Source organism: Grammomys surdaster, unplaced genomic scaffold, assembly GCF_004785775.1.
Source record: "Grammomys surdaster isolate TR1022 unplaced genomic scaffold, NIH_TR_1.0 126271, whole genome shotgun sequence".
Taxonomy (NCBI): Eukaryota; Metazoa; Chordata; class Mammalia; order Rodentia; family Muridae; genus Grammomys; species Grammomys surdaster.
In genome coordinates, this window is record NW_021621071.1 from 2,305,601 (window position 1) to 2,329,860 (window position 24,260).

A 24,260-nucleotide genomic window follows, 5' to 3' on the forward strand; every position below is an offset into this window, starting at 1 on the left:
CTCCAGACACAGCCAGCCGGGCTGAAGGTCTGCGGCGGGATCGGGCTGTGCCAACTGGACCCGCCCCGAGCTCCATGGTTCGCCCAGCCCCGCGCGATGGTGACTCTGGGCGCGGAGGGTGGCTATGGGAGAGCCCGCAGATCGCAGCAGCGTGAAGGCGGGGAGCGCGGCGGGCGGGGACTGTCTCCCCGACCTCAGTACCCAGAGAAGCGGCTCAACCACCTGAACCCCGAAAAACGCCAACAAGTAGTTACTCCTTTGAGGAGGGTGGCTCAGCTGGCCTCAGAGACTCAGTCCGACTGCAGGAAGAACCTCGTCCACACGGAGACCCAAGCAGATCCACTTTTCTCCCGGTCTCCTTAAGGTATCCGGGGACGAGGAGGGGAGAAAGGGAAGGGCAGCGCAGGCGGGCATCCCCCTGCCTAGCTGTAAGACTGTGGATGTGGATGAAGCCCTCGGGAGAAGCTGGAAACAGCTGCTCTTCCAGCTCAGCGACCCAGGGGGTGTGCCTCCCGCAGCTTATCCTGGGCCTCGCCCCTCCTCGAAAGCAACCCCCCCCCACTCTCCACCCCAAGATGTTTGTTTTTCTTGGGAAGGGGGAGGGGTGGCATAGATTGCTCACTTTTGTCCTCAAAGATGGATCCTAGTTAGTCGTTTCCTTTCCCAAGTAATAATAACATTAGCAACAGCGGCAACAGTAATGTGAAAAGGAAATTGGATGAGGAAATTAGTCAGAGGTCTCCTTGGTGAAAGGCGGCAGCGGGGACGTTTGTTGTTGTTGTTGTTGTTATTGTTGCTCTGACTTCTGTGTTCAGTCTTCCGCCTGGTAGGTGAGGGTGAGAAGTGAACCGAGAACAGAGCGGGCAAAGGGCAGTCCCCTAGTGCTGGGGGAAGGGGGGCGGTCAGAGAGATGTCCGGGGCTGGACCAGGGTACGCAGGCAGCTGGGGCACTCAAGGCCCCCTCCCACTCAACACTGCCAAGTTGCCTCAGCGAAGGTAACTCCCTGATGGGGAATTGCATTAAGAACAGGGGAGGGGCTGAGAAAGAGAGGGATGGGATAGCGGGGAAGGGGGTCCGTCTAGGGAGAAGAGTCTGGAGCAAAGGCTGGGGAGAGAGCGGTGGGGATTGGGGGTGGGGGAGAGGGGCTTGGGGACCAACAGCAGGTTGGATTTGACAGGGATAGAAGGGAGACATGGTGGAGGACAAGGAAGGAGAGGTCAGAGCCAAGGGAGAACTGTGTGCCGCAAGAGAAAAGGTTTCTTGGAAGGTCAAGGAAGACTCAACTGTTCTTCGTTCTCTGGGAACCTGGGCCAGCAGGCGTGATGCAAGAGGCGGGGACAGGACTTGAGCACCAAGCTCCTCCTGGGAGGGTCCTTCCCACTCGCCAGTTCTGCATCTTGGCACTCTTGGGATGAGGTGGGGGGCTAGAGAGGGTCACGGTGAGTATCTGACCCACGAGAGCTTTTAACTTGGTTCTGTGTTCGCCTCCCCTAGTCATGTCTGAGCCACAGAGATGGGCAAGATCGAGAACAACGAGAGGGTGATCCTCAATGTCGGGGGCACCAGGCACGAAACCTACCGCAGCACTCTCAAGACCCTGCCTGGAACTCGCCTGGCCCTTCTCGCCTCCTCTGAACCTCAGGGCGACTGCCTGACTGCTGCGAGTGACAAGCTGCAGCCGCTGCCCCCTCCTCTGTCTCCGCCGCCGCGACCGCCTCCCTTGTCCCCTGTCCCCAGCGGCTGCTTCGAGGGCGGCGCAGGCAACTGCAGTTCGCAAGGTGGCAATGGCAGCGACCACCCTGGGGGAGGCCGCGAATTTTTCTTCGATCGGCACCCAGGAGTCTTCGCCTATGTGCTCAACTACTACCGCACGGGCAAGCTGCACTGCCCCGCCGACGTGTGCGGGCCACTCTTCGAGGAAGAGCTGGCCTTCTGGGGCATCGACGAGACCGACGTGGAGCCCTGCTGCTGGATGACCTACAGGCAGCACCGGGATGCGGAGGAGGCCCTGGACATCTTCGAGACACCCGACCTCATCGGGGGAGACCCTGGTGATGATGAGGACCTAGCAGCCAAGAGACTGGGCATTGAGGATGCTGCGGGGCTGGGAGGACCTGATGGCAAGTCTGGCCGCTGGAGGAAGCTGCAGCCTCGCATGTGGGCTCTGTTTGAGGACCCCTACTCATCCAGAGCCGCTAGGGTAAGACCCGAATCTAGCGTTCCCTCTTGTAACTCTTTCAACTTTGCTTCAAACTTTTGATTCTTTCCTCCAACAGTCCCTCTGAGATGAAGAGGATGAAAGGAACATGGTTTTCGAGATGTTTCATGTGGGGTAGGGCAAGCCCAGAGACTTCTACCCTGTCTCTTCCACCCTCCTTGTTCATCATTCTGGTGATCTCCAATTCAAATATTTAATTAAGCATGTAAGAGTCCTGGGATGTGTCCCAAAGTCATTACTACATTCACATTAGTTTTTGTCTTAACTTTTTTTCCCCCAGCCTTTTCCTTTAGCTAGGATGCGTTTTGGAGTCTGTTGCCCATCCTGGTGTTTCACTGAGCTCTAACTCTCAGATCTCACTTACAGGGGCAGTAGCTATAATAAGGATCTAATCTGAGGACAGGGAGAGGAGAAATGTCATCTGTGTCTGTGAATCTGGTGGAGGCCTGGAGGATCATTTTGGGAGGAGAATGTGTCTGGCCTTGTCTCTTCCCAGGGGTGAGGAGGATGCTGTTGCAACTGTTTCCGATGATCTTGCCTGCACCCCGGATCCTCAAGCTGGGTGTCTAGGTGTGTCTGGATTCCTTACAGGTTGATCGTGAATTAATCACCCAGTTGACCTGTCTTCTATTGAGTAACTCAGATTGTTGAAAACTTTACCTGACTTTTTATATTATAATCTTAACCTCAATGATTCCTTTTTGTTTTTGTTTCTAACTTAAGGGAGCGTTTATATTTACCCACTTATCTTCCTAGAATCCCATGAAGGGACTAGAGAAATTGCCAATGTTAGTATCGTTGGCTTAAAGGAAATAGGAGAAATATAAATAATAAAAATAATACAGGATATGAATTGGCCTTAGTTGGAGATGAGAACAGAATACTGAATTTAGTACATTGTTGCCACTGCATACATCTTGTGTTTGTTGCCCAGAGAAAACCCTCATCTCGAACAGGATGGTAATTCTCCTAGACTAACTTTGACTCTACCCTCTTGAGCAGTGTCCTTGACATGTCAAAAATGCCCATATCTTAGCTTTTAGGCCACTGATTGCCCACTGACTTCCAGAGCGACATGCTTCTGATACTACCTCAGAAATCTGCCCATGTGTTCAGTTTTTGGGCAGACAAAGAACACAGACAATGTAAAAATAGTGGGCCTGACCTCTGAACCCATGCATAAATTACATGGAAATACTAAGGTTAATCTTAAAATATTGCTTTATAAAGTGTTCCATATGGCAAAACAGTTCATGTTTAAAAAGTGATTATTGATAGCCAGGCAGGGCAGTGCATACCTTCAGTCCCAGTACTTGGGAGGCAGAGTCAGGTGGATCCTGAGTTCGAGGCCAGCCTGGTCTACAGAGCTAGTTTCGGGATATCCAGGACTATACAGTCTTGAAACCCAGTCTTGAAAAACAAAAGAACAACAAAAATGTGATTATTGATATAAATAAAATCACAGGCTCACGACCTTGCTCTTGTGCTTTTTGGTTCTCAGCTGAGTGCCACTGTGTTCTTCCCACTTGGTGGTTAAAGGGATAATTTGATTTTGTTTTCAGGCTCATCACACGACTGTCTTCTTTAGTCTGTGCTCAATAAAACTGCAGCCTTATTACTTTTTTCTCCTGATAGCATAGCATGATGTCCTCAGTTTGGTTTGTATCTTATCATAAACCCAGCTCTATGCCTAAATGTTTAGCGAGGCACACAACCTTTCTTCTTCCTGTGAAATTTGATTCTGTTGATTATTAGTGAAAAAGGGTAGTCTATTGACTTGACAGCCACTGGCTTTTAGAAACAATTTTCATACTTAGATTTCCTTGTAGCTACATGGAGGATTTGCCTCGTATCTGTTTTAGATGAAGATGGAAGCAAGAGATTTGTACAAGGTCAGGAGCAGGTGAGAGCAAAGTCAGGTGACCATCAATCACCAGCCTGAAACCTGTTTTAGAAGTCACTTAGCAAAGACCTTCTCTTTCTAATTGAGATGAGGAAAATGAAGACTCAGAGGTTAAGAAATGGTTAAGGTCATATGTCAAATTATTAGCCAAACCAAAATTATTCTAGTGGTGTTCATGACATCTCCCTGCCCCCTTTCCACAAAAACTCTGTAACTGATCAGACCATGAAGTCTCTGCATAGTCTATTGGTCCTGTGACCCATTGCTATCTAACACATTAATTAGGGCTCCCACTTGGAAAAGACATTTTCAACATTTTAAAATACATACATTGTAGGACATTGTCTGGAATAAATTTCCCCGGGCACCAGTCAACAAAGGAAGAAAAGTGTGTGGGCTTCACTTCTTACGTGAACCCTGTTAGAATTTTCTGTTTGTTAATGTCCAGTCAGTGTCCAGTATGTTGCTTTGCTTTGCAGACTTCCAGTTCAGGAACGTACCTTTCTAGATCACCAAGGATTACCTGAATCAGAACACACAGCTTAATTCCTAAGTGAAGTAATATTTTAGTTCCAGTTATGACCTGACCTAATGATATCAGACTGTTTCTGCACACAGAATACCATTGAAGAGTCAGCAGAATAAGACTGTGCTTAAGTGATGTGACCGTGATTCTAGGAACCGTAAATCATTATCAAGTGATTTGGTTCAGGGATCTCATTCTTAATAAAGTTAGGTATCCTATAAACGTTCTGTCTTTATATTAGCTCATATATTTTCTGAAACATGTAGATTAACAATTTTAGCTGGGTTCCTTTTTTTAGTTCTTACACCTATTTGTTTACTTGATGATTTTCCAGTTTATCAGGAGATCGCTTTGGTTTGAAGTTAGGCATGTTTTATTTTCACTTTCATTACCTACAGGGTCACACTAAAGCACTACTGATAGGAAATGGTAATTGACTTTTATGACCCTTTAATTTCATCTTTTGCTGGCTGGCATGTCCTCTTTATCTCTGAGTTTAATTTATGACATAGATATATACTTGAGCGATTTTAATATTCTAGTGATTTGGTCAATAAGTTAATATGCCATATTTACATGTTATTTTTCTTAATTTTTTAAAAATTCACTTATAAGTTGTCATGGAAATCTGTTGTAGAAAACCAAGATCAGGAAAGAGGAGATATGGCTCTATTAATGCTATTGACAATATTAGCAAAAAGGGAGGGGCAGGGACACCTTCGGGAAAGTGCTGTGTATCCTCTACTCCTAACTCAACATTTGCAGTTTGGAGTACAAGTGTTCATTCAAGATTCAGGACCACAAGAGATCACGATGGGCAGAAATGTCCTGGTAGAGCTTCTAGATTCTTTTCCGAGTTACTAGTACTCTAATTATACATTGGCAGACTTAGAAAACATTTCAAAGAATTTGCTCCCAGCTCTAAAGGGCTGGGGGAGGGAGAATGATACTGTTCTCCATTCCTCTCTTTTTGCTTTGTAGATAAAGCTAGGTGACTAACCTCGCTCCTGTTTGAGATTGTGACCCTTTCTTGGTGAATTATGCATGTCTTTGATGACCAGGTTGATTTTAACTTTTCATTGCTACGTTGAAAGAACAATTTTTTTTAAATGATCAAATACTATAGTTCCCTCAGAAATGATGGCTACCAAATATAATTTTCTTGTAGAAACCTTGCTTCTCTGGTTTGTATTTATTATTTAAACACTCTACATCAAAATCTACATAAAGGGAAAGAATGCAGAAGAAACAGCTCTTTGCTCTCATTAAGTTAAGTATTTAATTTATAATAAAAATATTTCCTAAAGACATCATTTGAGTTAGGAAAGCCAAAGAGGCAGAAAAAAAGTTCCAAGACAAGTGTTTTTCTCAAAAAACCAAAACAGAACAAAACAAAACAACAAAAACCAAGACTCATCTTCCTCCAATTGTTTGGTTGTAAAACCTATTTTCTAACTGTTGTTCTTATACCCATAATGCTACATATTCTTCACTCCAGAGATCCTGCTGGGGTTTAGACTCTCTTCTATTGATCATTCAAATTTCTATGACAGCTCATGTCTCTGGGGCTTTAGTCTGTGCCACTCTCTTCTTCGTGCTCAACTCATCTTGGGCGAATTTTTGTCACAATGATTTCCCTAAATGAAAATCTTTGACTGGTACCACGGATTTCAGAATGAAGTGTATGCTCCTTAGCACAGCGATGAAGACTTTCATCATTGAGCTGTTTCTATTCTGTATATCTTTAAGCATCAACGTCTTTCTTTTTGCCTTCAGAAATGTTAATTAGTTAATGGTCAACTCACTAAAGATGGCACAGTTGGACAGGGTAGTTAGGCCTTGAAGTTTTAATATGGAAGTCCTTGCAGTCCTGTTTGTTTGATTGTTTGTTTGTTTTGGTTTCAAAATAATGTATAGTCTTTTTACAGTATAATGAAGGTTGTATTTTTATCAAACAAGTGGATGACTAGAATGTGGCTAAGTCTCTTCCATTTTTTTTTTCTCTACTAGTCTTGAATCATGGCCAACTGTAGGACAAAGCAAATTCAAGTTCATGTCCTTGAGGAGATTTTGCTGTGATGTCCCGTTGTTTCCCTTTTCAATCTAAGAGTCTTTTGACCTTTTCCAGAGCATTAACCATATAATTCATAAATAAATTCAATTTTTGTTAAGTTATTGTGAGGACTGAGCAGAACCAGAGAGTACCAGAGTCTCAACACATCAGTAAAGGAACACAGACCCGCATTGGTTACATTGTATTTTTAGTAGCATGTATGATCACACACTAAACGAGCTGTTTTATTGGTAGGTACCAGGTGTACCAAAGATGAATGGGGTTGGAGGGATTAAGTATAATTTTCATTTATATTTTTAACAGCCCCTTTGTTGACTCAACCTGACAAAATTGAACGAGAGACAAGAAAATGTTCCCTACTTGTCAAGAGGTTATTTGCAAAGCAAATAAAAATAAGAAGATGTTCAAGTTTATGTACAGATCAAATGTTTTCAATTGACTGTCTAAATCATCAATGTTTATGTTTACTACCACAAGTAAAGTAAATGTATTTTTCAAGTTTTATATGTTTTGAACTTATGAGTCATAAATCCTCTTTTATTATGGCAATCTTTAGGATACGTCTAAACGAAATGGCAAGGACACTAAAGATAAACACAGATCTCCAGAAGGAAACATAGAGTGGCAAATGTTGTAAACAATAACCAGGAATATATTACAGAAAGGTAATTCAGTTCTGCTTGAAGTTTTAAGGGCTTTCCTTTTAGAAGAGCTCAGGAAGACTTTTATAATAAAATAACATGGCTTGATGCTTGCTTAAGAGGTTGAAAGGTGGCAATTTTAATTCTACATAGTCAATATTTCTGCAGAAAGTGAATAGAATGTAGGTTTGAAGGAGGAAAAAGACTGAGGTAGAGAATATATGGAAACAGAATTGTAAAAAAAAAATAGGAGCTATGAGAACTGTGTTCTTAGTCTGATGTCAACTTGAGTTGAACTTAGTTCATCTTTGCCCTGTTCCCAAAAATAAATGATTATATCAATAATAAAAACCAGGGATGACACATTGGACTAAGATAGTACCCAAACTTCGTATCATCTCCAAGGTTTTGATGTTTGTAGAGTAATTATTGCTAAAGATGCTCGGTAGGAACAGCCTGTCTCTGCCCATTCTGATTGCACTCCGAGAACTGTCACACCAATAAGGTAAACCAGAATTGATTTTTTTCATTTGTAACTTTCTCCCTCTTATTTTTTTTTACCTCCCCCCTTACAGCTGTTGGGTAGCTGCTGCTCTGGTTACCATAGAAACAGGTCAGCTCCTAGCTTCCTGTTTCCATTGAAAACAGCTTTCTCTTAACCACATATTGATCTCAGGAAATCATTTTGCTGTGGCTCTGTCACGAAAGCCATAAAGATGATCTGCTCTGTCATTTCCTAGGTCTAAGATTCAGTGCAGGTGTAGCTCCATCCACCCACAAGGGTAACCGATTAGATAATCTCAATTTTATTTTCATTTGAAAAGTACCTTGTCAAAGATACCATCCTTTTTCCCATCCCATATTTTCTATAGCAGGGAAAGTCTTACTCATGTGAGGTTTCAGAGAGATGTCTAACACATTTAAATGCTTACAAAACAGTGTAAAAAAAAACCCTCCCGCTATCATCTCCTTCATAACTTCGTCTATCAGAATTAGTGTGGAGAATTGTTCCCTATCTGGCAAGCTTGAAAGCTAAGATCTAATGGGTTAGTGGAGACTTTCAAAATTAGATGTTTGTTCTTTATATTGGGCTCTGTATTTCTCTTTTGAGAACACAGTCTATTGTAGGATATAGATATTTACATATAGAAAAAGATGATAAATATACTGTTTAGGAACAAGTTTGTATAATTTTATATGGAGAGGAGATGGAAGAGAACTTGTAGGAATGTGGTTTTGTTTCAAGAATACAGTTGGTATATGGAAAAAAATACACACACACACACACACACACACACACACACACACACACAGATATCATCCCAAATATATAAATAAAAGCTGCTTTTGCTATATATGTACACACACATACATATATACACATACATATATACACATATATACATACACTCAAATACACACACATATATGTAATTTAAATGTAAGCTATTTCCATAAGATTTGTGACTGAGATATGCAGCAGACTTTTAGTGTTCATGAGGACTAGATACGGAAGAAGAAAACTGAGCCATCTGACCCAACTGGCTCATTTTGAGAAGACAATTGACATGTCCTGGCCATGACTAGTTAGTGAGAGTTGAGGCGCTAGAATTTAGATCTTCTGTCTTGGACTTCTGGGTCACGGCTCCTTCTATTCAAACATGGCCGCATAGTCTACTCCACATTCCCAGTGAATGCACACATGTAGCCACTGAGATGCAGCAAGTAGGGTAAGAATAGTGATGTCAGTCTCTGCCTTTATCTGTGTTTGTTCAGCAAATATCAAGGAACTGTTCTTCCATAGGGACCACTAGACTTAGATATATTCTTCCAGCACTGCCATCTTTTACATTCTATCTTCAGACTTTCCCCAAAGCCTCAAAATTAACTTGCCTATTCAGCTACCTCCTTCTTGTCCTCAGACTCTGAAAGCTGGACTTTTTTGGGTCTATAGATCGTTCCTTGTTGTACTCTTATTAGATTTATTGGTTTTGAGGTGGTTTTTTTTTTTTTTTTAAATCTGATCCTAATTCAACCTACGGGTGATGGGTACTGTAATGTGTAGAGTGTAGACTTTTCAAATGTAAATAATCGGGATTATGTGTTTCTACTGAGATAGTTTGTGAACTGAAAAAAATAAAATGTGCTTAAAGCTAGTGGAAATTCACACTTGAAGTTGGAGAATGCTGTGAGATCAGGAAACCACATGTTATTTTTCCTGAACCTTTTTATAATGGTCAGTTAGTTGAAGATATATAGTGTGATTGTAAGGTAAAGCTATAATTTTGACAGTGTCTGACAGAATGCATTCTATAGGTATGAAACTGGAAAAGTTCTGTACAAAATGATACCTAATCAAGTTGAAAATACTTCAGGGCTGTTACAGTACTTAGCTGAACTTCTCCCATGAAATCAGACAGTGATAAAGGCATTATTCCAGTATGGTAGTCTTTAGAGCTCCATGTGTCCTGAAAGTTCCATGAAGATACCTCAAGGGTATCTAAAGTCCTCTTCATGTTCTTATGTGTCAAGATCTATGTTTGTGTGCTATCAAAACCTACTGCAATTTTTCATGCATCTAATTAAATGTTTAGATTCAGTTTATACAGACAAGGCTCAGTTAAGGTTATCATATGTCCGTTTACCTAGTCCAGTGTATTGTTGACATTTTAAAACATCTCAATCAAAAGCTAGAACTGTCTATTAGGGATGGTTCTTTGAGGGTTTTTTTTTTTTCATGGTGGCCCTGAATTCATTATGTAGTCATGGATAATTTTGAACTCCTGATCATCCTGTTTCCACCTCCCAAGGATCTGAGTCATGTTCCACTATGCCTAGCTCAAAGTCATCGTTTTCAGTAGATACCTCTTGGTTTAGTCTCAGTAGTTGGAGGTGCTTCCCTTTAAGTTGATTGCCTAGAAAGAGACTTAGAGCCAAAAAATCCAACGACTTTTGGTCATACAGGTTCCTTTATTTTATTTTATTTTTTGTTTGTTTGTTTTTGTTTTTTTCGAGACAGAGTTTCTCTGCATAGCCCTGGATGTCCTGGAATCCACTCTGTAGACCAGGCCGGACTCGAACTCAGGAATCCGCCTGCCTCTGCCTCCCAAGTGCTGGGATTAAAGGCGTGCACCACCACTGCCTGGCAGTTCTTTTATTTTATACCAATACTTTGTCTAGATTGAAAAGAATACTCAGAGAGTCAAAGGAGGGTGGAAATGACGTAATTATATTTCAATTGAAACATCTTCCAATACTCAGTAAATATAAAATATATTACTTTTTAAATAAAATCATTTAAAGATTAGCAACATACTGAAATAATATGATTAAGTTTAAGACTACATGATAATGAATTATGTTCAAGCAGAAACCCTTTGATTAAATAATTGAGTATTTGAGTGTTTTTTTCAGGAATAATATAAATTTTTCTTTCTGAGATTTTAAGTACACAACAGAAATTCCTTATATTAGTAGTTTTGAATGTATGAATTTATTATAAGATAGTATTTGTTAAAGGAGAATATTTTATAGTAATTATATTTATACCATGATAGTAATCATTGGGTGAGTAAACTTTGTTTCTTACTGATGTTGTTATATTAATTTTGGGTAAGATTGGTAAAATTAGTATTTAGGGGAAAATAATACAATGACTGTGGTTTAATTCATCCCTAAGTTGTCTATCATTTAGGTATCTTGCAGTGAGAAATGACAGCGCAATTATGAAAGTTATAAGAATATCTGCAATGAAACCTCTCTTTCAAGTAGATTAAGCAGAAAATGGGCAGAATATATGTGCAACCTTTCCTTGTCTATACAATTAAGTCTCAAATAACAGTAGCCTTTGGTTTGTCTTTTGCTATTATCATGTGAGATCAGAGTGAATCTGTCACGGTGCTGTCATATGACCAGCAACTACAGCAAAGTTGGATTACGGTGTTTCTATGAATGATTAATATTGATGAGCTTATGATTCAGCTCTAGTCTCGTGATGGTATTCACTGTACCTTGCTATTCAGAGGCACAGAATTCAAAATAAATCAATGAAATGAAATGTAATTTAATATACTAGACTTTAAACACATTAAAATGAATAGCCATTTTGTAAGAAAAGGGTTGGGTTTTACTAATTTTTCTAAACTTTTTGTGTATTATTCATATTTTAGTTACAATGTACACATCAGATTTTTTTATAGTTTTTAAATTTAGTGGTTTTTACTTAATCTTGTTTTTTTTTGGGACAGTACTGATTTAGTTAATCTCTAATTCCTCTGCCCTTCATGGTTTGTCTTTGACATTTTTTAGAGCTAAGCATAGTTGTCAGAGATCTTCCTAGACTACTGCCATGTTGGGTTTGTTTTCTCTACCGTGGTGTGCATTAACTGGCTGGTGAAATAGCATATATGTTGTAAAGCACAAGGATGTTCTCATTTAATTAAAAGCCAAGTGAAAAGCAAGCATCAAAGGCTTTGGTGCTTTTAATTTTGTGTCTTTCAACTGACAATCACCGAGCTTCTCCAGTTGGCCAGGACTGTGATGCACAATAAGAGTGCAAAGCAAACTGAAACTTGATATTTGACTTCAGGATAGATATTTGTAGGAAGAAAGAAATCTATAAATTAATAGTTACAGTATCAGCATACATACTACAGGAAGTAGGATGTAAGGTAGACGAATGGTATAGGAAACTTGCTACGTAGTCCTGTAATGTAGAGAGAATCTTAACTCCCAGAGATATGTAGGCATTTGCAAATAGCCAAAGGGAAGGTCATTAGAGCAGTCAAAAGACATGGTAAAGAATAACTGAATAGTAGGAAGGTCAGATGGCAGGAGATATGGCAAAGGTACAACAGTACAGTATCAGAGGGCAAGGGATATAAGGCAGGACACTTTATCTTGAAGCACTAGCTTTTAAATGGCTATCTGCTTCCCAGTCAGTTTTGATGTGAAAGTGCTCACAGTTGGACTCAGTCTGCTAAATTTTCATTCTGATAACACCTTAGATTCAAGTATTAGCTTTAGAAGCTATTTCTCCGAGTTTCCTTTGGCTTACTGGGCTAGAGAGAAAGCAACGATATCTTACTGAGTGGTGGTTGCTATAAGGATAAACTAAATTATTATTACTGTTTTTTTAGTCATTTTGGGAGGTAATATGGTAGTCATAGCCAGTCTTACGGCAAATTTCTGGCATTTGGAACGTTCTTGAAGGAATGAGTTATCTCTCCTTGAGAATTTTCATCTGGATAATGAATGATTGTTGGTCTGGAAACCAACTATCAGTCATTCATGATTAAATAGCAAGCAGTTAGACGATACCCAATACATTTTTATTATGGATCAGACATTTTTCAAGTGGCAGAGTGAAGATGTATTCCCTAACCTTAACAGGGTTGTAGAAATGTACTCAAAGAGGGCAGAGGGATGGTGGTCCTGCCACATCATGATGTGAGCAGGAGATGGAAGCTGGAATGCTTTGGAGCCCAGCACAGACATGCGGGCAATGTAATATCTTACTGAAGAATAGGACAGAAGATAAAGAAGATACGCTCTGTTTTTGTTGTTGTTGTTGTTGTTGTTTTTTTTTGTTTTTTGTTTTTTGTTTTTTTGTTTTTGGTTTGGTTTTTAGATACTGGGAAGAGCCTAAGCAAAGTTTCAAATGGAGAGGAGGGAGACCTGTTCAGAGAACCCTGGGTAAATGAATACAACCAGCTTACTAACAGAAAAGATTCAGCCAGGGGTTGAGCTGAGCCTGACTTAAAAGCCTGGAGAGTTCTGTTGCAAAGGTCTAGTTTTTGTTGGTAAGGGGTCTGTCCCCTACCCACTTGCTCTGCTCTCTTTGTATAAGCTTTAGCAGGCCTGACCTTGAACTTGTTATTTCTCTGTTAAGAATCTCTCCCCTTTTGCATAATAAAGGGGGGCTTCTTTTTTTTTTCTCTTCAATTCTGGATTGAATGGTTACGGTTTGGATATTGGCACACAGTAATGATTCTTTCATAGGCTTTAGGGCTATACTATTTAGAACTATTTCTTGTGGTTCTTTTTACATCTCTGTATGAAGAACTTAAATTCAAACAGCATTTTATAGAGATTATGGGTTTTATGTTAAGTATGCCCCTTAAAATTCTTGATAACTGTAATTCACACCAAAACAAGATTGGGAGGGATGAACATTCTTTTCTCCAGGAAATGCAGAATTTTTCTGTTGTTCCCATTTTGAATTAAAGTCCATGAAGAGAAGAATATTAAGGTTTGCATTTCTATGACATAGAACCAGCTATCCAATGTAGTCAGTCATTCCTGTGGATTCCAAAGTTACAAACTTGAAATTGAAACTACAAATAGCGTATGACTCAAAGGGTGGAATACTCCTCAGCACACTGATTTAAAGGGATGTTTTCTTTAGAAGGCTCAGAAAGGAGAGAAAGAGTGAGGAAGAAAATCAAAACAAAAACAAGGATCCTAGAGTTAAAGCTGGAAGAAGATGGTTATGTCAGATTCAAGGCCAAGGATTTTTTTTTCCCTATGCACGGACACACTTCCCGTCTAGGAAAACTTTATTCCTTTTCTTTGTTTTCAAACTGAGGTCACGTTCCATAACCCTTCAGATCCTGTGACTTCTCAAACTCCCAGACATTCTGTTTCCAACTTTACTATGAAAATACAGCTTGATTCAAGAGACAGGTTCTTTTATTTATTTATTTTTCATCCTTAAATACAAGAAGCATGTTCTCTTTTTATCCATAGGCACACCATTATTCTTCCAGCCTGGAATGGCCTTACCCCCCACTGTCGGTTTCAAAGAGTGATGCAACCATCTTTTAACATCTTGTAAGCCTTACTCTTCATGTTGCAAACATTGTTCAAAGCTGTTGTGTATTTGTCCAAGCGGCTAGCTCTATAGACAGTATATTCTGGTACCTGACTAACTGAATCGATTTCCTAGGACTGCCATAACAAATCACCACAGAACTAGTCATGTAAACCAGCAGGGACTTACTCCCTTTTAGTTTGGGAGGGAGTGTCTAGAGTCTGGGAATAACCAGTTTTAGCTTTCTCCGGTGGGTCTGAAGGGCAGAACTCAGTGTTGGTGTCTGATGGTTGGTCATCAGATCTGGGCTGTGCCCCGGGCCATGGATGCATCACTCCAAGTATTTTCTTACCCTCTGCTCAAATACTCTCTGAGCCAGTCTCATTTCATCTCTGCTGAAGATCACAATCAGTGGAGTAAAACCTACCCTGATCCAATATATCCCCAGTTTAATTTTATTAATTATATATTCAAATATGCCTCATTTCAGAAAAAGTCACCTTATGATCTTGGTTGTATACATGAAGTTAAGGGTGAATATTCAACAGTTCTTTCATGGTTTGTTTATTCGTTTGCTTATTTTGGTTATACACTTACGGCACCCAAGAAATCTTTCTTCTTTTATTTTTATTTTCCTTTCTTTTAAAAAAATTGAGCCAGAGCTCTCCCTCTGTAGCCATTGCTAGTGTGGAGTGCAATATATGGTCCAGGCTGACCCTGAGCTGGCTGTGGTCCTCTTCCCTCTACCTCTGTAATGCTGGGGTTACAGATGCAAGCAATTACGCCGAATATCTTTCTTATTTTCTTTTGCTCTCTTTCCATTTTATGTCATACTCTAATGCTAAAATGTCTTTGAGATTCTTCTGAAGATATTACTTTTAGGGAATTAAAAAAGACTTCACTTTCATCTCTGGCATTAACTGTAATCTCTTTCTAAACATTATTTTTCTGTTAAACTTCTTGCATTTTAAATGATTGATTCTCTTCACATATCTTTTCCTCTAGAGGGGGCTGGGGATAACTGTAGCATAGTGCCTGTGGGTAAACAGACGATTCTTCTGAAGCATACCTTTAAGGTGGGGTGTGTAAGAGCAGGTGCATGAACCTAAGGTTCCAGCAACATTCTCAGAAAGTAAGTGTGATTTGGGGCCAAAATTTGATTTTTCTCTTTCTTCACATACTGGGAGGAAATCTGTGGTAGTGTGAGTTTTCTCTACTTTCCTCTGACACTCCAGCCTATTAATGGAGGAGTGGATGTCTTCCTTTTTTCAAGGGGTTAGTTTCTATGGGCAGTCACTAAACGTAGTGGGGCAATCCTGAACCTCCAGCTCCCCTACTAGGTGTGTGGCCTCTGAATTTCAATTTCCTTTGGATTTCACTGGGGAAAAATGACTAATCTTAAGAACTACTCTCAAAGCTGAAGAGATTGGCTCCGTGGGTAAGAGCTCTTGTTATATACACATGATGACCAGAGTTTGGTTTCCACTTCTCAAATGAAAAGAACTGAAGTGGCCCTGTGGGTGTCTATAACTCAAGTGCGGTGGACTTGCACATGTCAACCTGGCTCTGGGTTCATTGAGAGACCCTGTGTCCAGAGAGTTAGGGGGGAGTGATAGAACAGGACATTCAATGTTTACCTTTGGCTTGTACAGGCATGCATGCTCTCTCTCTCTCTCTCTCTCTCTCTCTCTCTCTCTCTCTCTCTCACACACACACACACACACACACACACACACACACACACACATTCTGTATCTAATGCTGAGTTCCAGAATTGCATTACTTTTTATTCAAACTTCACCTCCACTAGTTAAATCTTGTTTCCTTCATATCTAAATATTTTTGGTCAACAAATCATTTTTTTTTCTAATTTTTTAATCCTTGTGGTTTTGTCAGCATTTTAAGTGAGATTTGGATAAGGAGTGAGGTTCTTAAACTAGAATTAGATTGTAGTTATGTGTGTGTCTGATATAATATGATTATATATTCAAATACAGTTCACTTCATAAAAAGTCACCTTATGATCTTTGTTGTATACACTAACTTGAAGGTCAATATTCAACAGTTCTTTCATTTTTTTTTGTTTTTTGTTTTGTTATACTCTTATAGCACCTAAGAAATCTTTCTTCTTTTATCTTTATTTTCCTTCCTTTTAAAAAAATTGAGCCAGAGCGCTCCATAGCCAAGAACAGAAGTACTGCGGAGTACATAGGTAAGGCATCTCATCTTTCTTAGACTGTTGTAGTGTTCAGTTCCACAAACTTGAATGGATGGTCTACTAGGCACCTTTTGTTCCTCAGCTATAGATCCGTATAACATTATATGCGGAATGATATCTCCAATTGTACCATACCATTGAGGCTATAAAGTGTTTCTAAAAATGCAGCATAACAGATGAAAATTGGTATACTTATGTAGGTCACTATTTAACATATATGAATGAGTAGTCACTGAAGGTTAGGCCTGGGACATTATTATATATGGCTGTAGATTTTATAAACATGATATACTCAGCCTATACTATATTCATAAAAAACTTCCTTTCCTTAGTACTAGACTCACCATAGTTCACTGTAACTTACTTACTTTATAAATGCTTTTACTTTTTTTAAGCTTTTAATTCTTTGTAATGAACATGTAGCTTAATACACAGATACATTTTGGTGCTGTATAACATATTGTTTCTTATGAACTGATTATGCAAGCATGTTTCTATTTTTCACTTTCTTTTTTATTATCAATCATTTTATTTATTTACAATCCAAATGTTGTCCCCCTTTCTCAGTCTCCCCTCCGCAAGTCCCCTACCCACCCGTCTACTCCTGTTTCACCCCTTTAGCATCCTCTTCTCTGGGGGCAGCAAGCCTCCACAGGACCAAGCAGCATCTCTTCCACTGATGCCAGATAAGGCAGTCCTCTGTTACACATGTAGCGGGAGCCATGGACTGACTCATGTGTACTCTTTGGTTGGTGGTTTAGTCCCTGGGAGCACTAAGGGGTCTGGGTTAGTTGATACTGTTGTTCTTCCTATGGGACTGCAATCTCCTCCTGCGCCTTTAGTCCTTCCCCTAACTCTTCCATTGGGGTCTCCGGGCTCAGTCCAATGGGGCTGTGAATATCTTCATCTGTCTTAGTCAGGTACTGACAGAGCCTCTCAGAGGACAGCCATACCAGGTTCCTGTCTGCAGACACTTCTTGGTATCACTTTGTTCCAATTTTTGTCCCTGTGTTTCCTTTAGACAGGAACAATTCTGAATTAAAGCTTTTGAGATGGGTAGATGGCCCCATCCCTCCACTGTGGACCATGTCTATCTATTGGAGGTTGTCTCTTCAGGTTCTATCTTCCCACTGTTGGGTGTTTTGGCTAATGTCATCCCCATCAAGCCTTTTACTTTGTAAATGTTTTTGTTAGTGACTAAGACACAAAAGTATTAATGAACCTAGGCCCCACACAGGGCCTGGATCCTAAGCATCTCCATCCTCCACCTATGACTTTTGTTCTACAGGGAGATCTTCCCAGGGAGCCACACACATGGAACTGTCATCTCTGAAGACAAGTTCCCCGGAATAGAGTTGTTCTCTATATTCTATATGTTCATCATTGAAGATGTGCATTCAATAAAAAAAATGATGAAAATTGTAGTAGAGCATATGCCTGACCCAGGAGCATAACTTGTTATTATTATCAGGGTTATGTGAATATATTATTGTGATTTTTCTACTGCTGGCAACACAGTAGGCTTGTTTAAACCAACGCTACTACAAAATGCAATATGCCACTGCGTTATATGATGGCGATGTTTTTAGTAGGTGATAGGAATTTCTCATCTGCCTTTTTTTAAAAAAAAAATTATTTATTTCATTTATATGAGTACACTGTCTTTGTCTTCAGACACTCCAGAAGAGGGCATCAGATCCCATTACAGATGGTTGTGAGCCACCATGTGGTTGCTGGGAATTGAACTTGGGACCTCTGGAAAAGCAAGCAGCCAATGCTCTTAACTGCTGAGCCACCTCCCCAGCCCTCTCACCTGCCTTTTAATCTGATAGTCACACCACAGTATATATGGTTCTTGTCTGACCAAACCCCCCATATGTGCCACATGAGGACACATACCCATATACTTCTTGTTCTCACTAGTTAAGGAGTTGTGTAGCAGTTGCTCTTAAATCCGTTTTGTTTTTGTTGTTCCTCAGAGTTACGAATGGGTAGGTGGCAATTTTCCTGGTAGGTTCTTTTGAAAATAGCAATTATATATGTTTATGGGACACGATATCATGTTTTGATATATATTTGTAATGTGGAATGATTAAATCATGCTAATTAACAAACAGCAGATCATGTACTTATTATTTTTTTTTTGGAGTGAGAGCATTTAAAATCCACTCATTTAACAATTTTGAAATATAATATGAATTATTTATCGCAACCATCATACTGTGCAGTGGCTCACTAAAGCTTATTGCCCTCAGCAGGGTTTTATCACTGTCTGAATAACTTGCTGATTTCCTTGCCAACCAGGCTATATTCCTCTCTGATTCTTTCCCATAAAGGCAATATTTCTTCTTTTCGCTTTTTAGCCCACATTTCCCCCACGGTTTGATCTACTCTAACCCCTAATACTTAATCCAAATGAGAAGTTTCATAGCCCGTGTATAGAGAACGGTTTTAAATTCCTGTTAGACTGACATTTAAACATTTTTTTCTGAAGATTATCATTTGGACCACAGTAACACTTTAATTTGTCACCTACCTACTGAGAATACACTTGTAAGAACCATGAACTTTGATCACTCAGCAGATGCTCGTGAGTCTCTGCGGAAATCGTGCTCTTAAGTTGAAAGGATGTTTACATATTAGTATGCTTTAATTTTACTGGAGAGGCAAGGCCAGTGGGAGTGAATGTCAAGCCCTCATTAGGCAGAATTGCAACTGCCTAACAGTGACAGATGATCCTGGTTGTCCTGCTAAGTCCATGAAGTAAGACCTTTGCTCAAGGATACTGTGTCCTCAAGAAAGATGTTGAAAAATAGACATTGTGTTCGCTATGAAATCAGCCAAGGAGAGCAAACAAGAAAGGATTCCTATTTAATATACTCTTATTACTTTGCTTCATTTAGCAAATTAGAAATATTTAATGCTGATCCCACAACCCCTGAGTAATCAGGAATAAATTTTTATCAGATTAATGAAGCAAAGAACATTTATATTTAAAATATAATTATGCCTAGATATCCCAACTGAGTTGGGACAGTATCAGAATTGTTAAAGGCACTTCCTTAAGGATATAAACACAGATCACCCTGGGAATGAGAAAAGTTTGCTTTAAGACCTTATCCTACATAGGGAAAATTCTATTTTAACAGAAACATGAGATGGCACATGAAATAATGCAGAACATTAGAATGATTATGTGGTTTTAAAACTAAACACCTTTGTAGTTTATATTCTTAAACAAAAGTCCTATTAAGTCATAAAAGTAAAACTCTTACCAAAGACATATTGAAATAATATTGGCTAGATGAAGGAGACACATTGATTGTTTTCTGTTCCAAGACTTAGAAATGTATCACATTTCCCCCTAAGATGAAGTCATAAAGAGAAACAGAAGACACGTGTGTGTGTGTGTGTGTGTGTTTGTGTATGTATGTGTGTGTGTGTGTGTATGTGTATGGGTGTTTACGTGTGAGTGTGCTTGTAAGTGCTCATATGTGGGTGGATTGTGAGCATGTGTATTTGCACACACATATGTAGGCCAGGGGTTGACTTTAAGAGTCATTCTTTGGGAGCCACCCATGTTGTTTGAGGAAGGGTATTTCACTAGGATCTTGAGCTCACCAATTAAGCTAGGCTGGCTGGCCAGGAAGTCCCAGGGATCCCTTTGTCTCTACCTGGACTTTCCTGGACTTGCAATGTGTGTCACCCCCACCAGCCTTTCATTTGTGTTGGGGAAGACCGAACACGGGTCTTCATGCTCTTTACTGACTGACCTCTCTCTTCAGCCCTGTAGATTTCATATCTAACAGTTTTGTAGTCAAGAATACTCTTCTTTTGCATTTTCATCAGATACAGTTTTAGATTTCAAAAGGGACTTCCTACTTGACCTCACCCAGAAGTTCTTCATGTTTATGGTAAACGTGCTTAAATAATTCTGTTCAGTTATTGCTGTGAATGGTACTTTACTGACTATGATATTTAGTTATGGGATGATATAAGCAAATTACTACATCTATTATAGTAGCTATGTTAATAGTGATCTTACTGTGATCTTTTTAAAAGGGTCATTTTATTATTTTCAGTTATGTATATTTGTGTGTATCTGTGTGGTATGTGAATGCATGGTCCCACAGGTCTAGAAGGGAGTACCAGATCCCCTGGGATGAGAGTTCAGGTACTTATGAGCTGCCATGTGGGTGCTAAGAACTGAGTTCGGGTCCTCTGTAAAAGCAGCAACTGTTCTTAACCGTTGAGCCATATATCTACCCCTCCATATTGCATTCTTATTGATTCAACTATTTAAGAATAATGTCTTAGTTTTCGTGTGAATATCATATGCTTTAGCCAATACGTTACCTATTTTTGTCATTGTTATGTGATTATAATTTGTCTATTTTATGATTGTAATATTGAACATATTTATAGTTATGTAACTAAGTAGCATAAACTGTCATAGTTGTGTTCCTAACACTGTTTTTTTTTTATTATTATTTTGAGTCCATTATATACCTTTAAATTTGCTTTTTCAGTTATCATGAGTATTTTTTTGAGGTCTTTTTTGGAGATGAGCTTATCGTGAGACTGTTCAGATGTGAACATTATTGTTCCTTAGCATATAATTCTAGGGGCACACAATTTGATTTCCTAAAGCCTGACGTTTCTGGCTGATACTTTTATTATTTTTTTAAAGATATATTTATTTATTTTTATGTATATGAGTACACTGTAGCTATCTTTAGACACACGAGAAGAGGGTGTTTGATTCCATTACAGATGGTTGTGAGACACCATGTGGTTGCTGGGATTTGAACTCAGGACCTCTGGAAGAGCAGTCAGTGCTCTTAACCACTGATCCATCTCTCCAGCCCCTGGCTGATACTTTGAAGTGAAATAACTAAATAAATAGATAAATAAGGATAGACCTTGATCCATTCGTGGATCTCTACTTTAATTACCATCCGCTGTAAAGAGCTTTGTCTGGCCAGGCCTTAAGAGATGACGTAATCTGTGTGTACAGTGATAAGCGCTGATGAGGCAGTTTGTTACTGTGTGCGCTGAGCAGCATCATAGTATTAGGCTACATCCTGGGGGTTCTGACCTAGCTAGCCATATGTTATTTTCCTGGTTAATGGCATGGTGCACGAATTCTGTTTTTTTGCAAAACTAGCTTTAAGTTTAATCTGAGAAACTGTTGGTTACTCCCATATATTTGGGTCATTGTTGCAGCTGTGGGTACCTCTTGCTAGGAAAGTCATTATTGGAGACTACGCAGTTCTCACAACTTGGTAAGTCTATAGATAGCGCCTTCTAGTACTGTGAAAGCGAGCCAGTAGGGATGAAACGTCCAGCTTGGTACCATATTGAGTTTTATACATCCCGTGACTCAAATACGTGGCGTCTTCAGCAAGAGGGACTTATCATCAAGTTCTGGAGAATAACTAATATGTTTAGTAGTGTCTGTAGAACCCCAGTGACTAAAAATTAAAAGGAAACAATCTGTGCCTGGCACAGGGTTTTTCATTTGCTAGCCGATGGTGTCAGGAGGAAGCATTGTTCCCTCATTATAGGGTTATTCCATTTAAAATCTTTGTGTGTGTGTGTGTGTGTGTGTGTTCTACAGTAATAGGTTTTGATAAGACATTTTCTATTGTGACAATTATTTAAAACTGGCCTCAAAAGTTGGCCAACTACCTAAGCTGCAGCAGCTCTGCCTAGCCCAGTCGCCATGTTTTTCGGCCTGAGGCCACATGCTCGCTGCAACTAGAACCGGCTCGCCAGAAACACCAGCCCTGCCACCCACTAGATGCCAGTGTGAGAGATGGCTCTGCCAATCTTCCATGCTGTCTCTGCACGGCTGGGCATTGCCCAGACCATTCCGCCATCCATGCGGGCCCAGTAAGAGAATGAGACTCTAATTCTTATAGATTAATCAATATTTTTGTTTGATAATGATTAATAACAAGATGCCCATACAAAGAGAGTTATATCCTAATTAGCCAACCTAATTATAAGTTTATAAGTTGTTCCCCATGAGTGCTTTCCATACCTGTATGGTTCTCCATCCTCCTACATCTCTCTGGTTCTCCTGTCTCCTAGCTCCTCCTCTTCCTTTTTTTTTCCTCTCCTCCTTACTCCACCTCTTCCTCTCCTAACTCCTCCCACCTTAGCTCCTCCTACAATTTTCAAGTGTGTTTAGTGATGGTTACTCTTCCTCCGACTCCTTCCTCCACTCTCTCTTATACCTTACTACATTTCGCCCTTCTTGGCATGCCTTCCATCATTTCTCTAATTACTCCTCACAACATCTGCATGCTGACCCTTTTCCCCTGAAATCCCCATCCTCCTTTTCTTAAGGTTTTCTGCCTTCACTTGGTACTCCCGATGTAAACACGAATAGGTAAGGATTTAAGTCCAGTGCACTCATGTGAGAGGGAACACGAGTCACTTCTCTTTCTATGTCTGCATTAACTCACTCAGGATGAGTTTTGTAAGTTCCATCCATTTGTCTGCGAATTTTATAATTTCATTTGCAGTTAAATAACATTCCACTGAATATAAGTACCACATTGACATTACCCAGTGGATGGACGTCTACAATGTTTCCATTTCCTAGCTGTTATGACCAGAAAAACAATGAATGTGGACGAGCTAGGATCTTTGTTGTAGGGTACAGAGTCCTTTAGGATATGACGAGGTGTGAGATAGCTGGATCCCGTCGCAGGTCTGTTTCTGGTTTGAAAGCCTAAGATCCAAAATGACAATCAATGCTGCCGTGGATGGGGGGAAAGAATACTTATTCAACTAGTAATTGGAGTGCCAACTGGTGAAGCCATTCTGGAAATCAGTGTTCATCTTCTCTGATACAGAATCTCAAACTGAACCCAAAACTGTTTAATTCAGCGAGGCTGGCTAGCCAGTGAGCCACAGTGATCCTTTTGCCTCTACTGCATCAGTTTTTGGATTGCAGACATCCACTCAGCCTCCTGTGGGTACTGGGGATCTGAACTCATGTCCTGTAGCGTTTACTGTACTCTACCAGCTAAGCCATGTAACCAAGCACCTGTATCGTTATTTTATAAATCTGCAATTCTCACATTATATATTATAAAGAGAACCGAGAAGGAAATTTTCTCTGCTCTCATTTTAAACCTTTCTTCCTTTTAGAATAATCCATGCACACAAAATTCTGACTAATCATACGCATGGTGCTGTGTAGTATCTGCTATAGCTAATGTTCTAATTTTGGATGCAGTTGCTGCTCAGATAAAGATAGGTAACTCCTTTATTTAGTGATTATCATCACTATAAGATCAAAAAGCACAGCACGGTTGGGGCATTGCCAGAGTTATTTTCTATAGTCCTAGGGCTTGAAACAGGGAGATTTAATAACATTGTGTGTGTGTGTGTGTGTGTGTGTGTGTGTGTGGTGTGTGTGTGTGTGTGTGTGAAAATATTGGACCAAAAGCTTTCAAATAACTCTGCCTCATTTTCTGCATTTACTGACTGTTATACATCTTCTATTATTCATACTTGGATAGACTATTTGGAGTATGTTTTAAAAAAAAGATTGCTTTCGCATAAAGGGGAGATTTTAATTATTACTAAATAATTATGTGTCCAAAGGTGATAGATACTTGAATTTGTAACATTTACTTATGAGAGACACAGAAATCTCTCTTTTTAGTACACACACCATTTAAAATGTATAAGTGCATATATTTTTGTCAGCGTCATTTCTCTTTTATTTGTAGTCTTGCCATGTTCATGTAGGTTGCCATATGCGTATTAATTATTGAAGTAATTTCAGGTAGTCAAAAGCCTGGTGGCGGCTAAATGTAAATTGAGCAGGCCTCTTTCTTCATGCACTC

At 39.8% G+C, this 24,260-nt stretch overlaps 1 protein-coding gene across 3 annotated transcripts in view; it reads left to right on the plus strand.

Annotated features, from left to right (window-relative positions):
• Window positions 1–304: 304 nt before the first annotated feature.
• Kcnc2 (potassium voltage-gated channel subfamily C member 2) overlaps window positions 305–24,260 on the plus strand; it is a 172,102-nt gene continuing 148,146 nt past the window's right edge. Inside the window, exons 1-2 of one of the 3 annotated variants that reach the window (XM_028759070.1) lie at window positions 305–364; window positions 1,496–2,201. In XM_028759070.1, coding sequence (XP_028614903.1) covers window positions 1,515–2,201 — 687 coding nt within the window. In that variant the 5' untranslated portion in view covers window positions 305–364; window positions 1,496–1,514. Of the gene's footprint in view, window positions 365–949; window positions 997–1,495; window positions 2,202–24,260 lie in introns of those variants that run through there. The other 2 variants (XM_028759069.1, XM_028759071.1) reach the window with 2 other exon arrangements.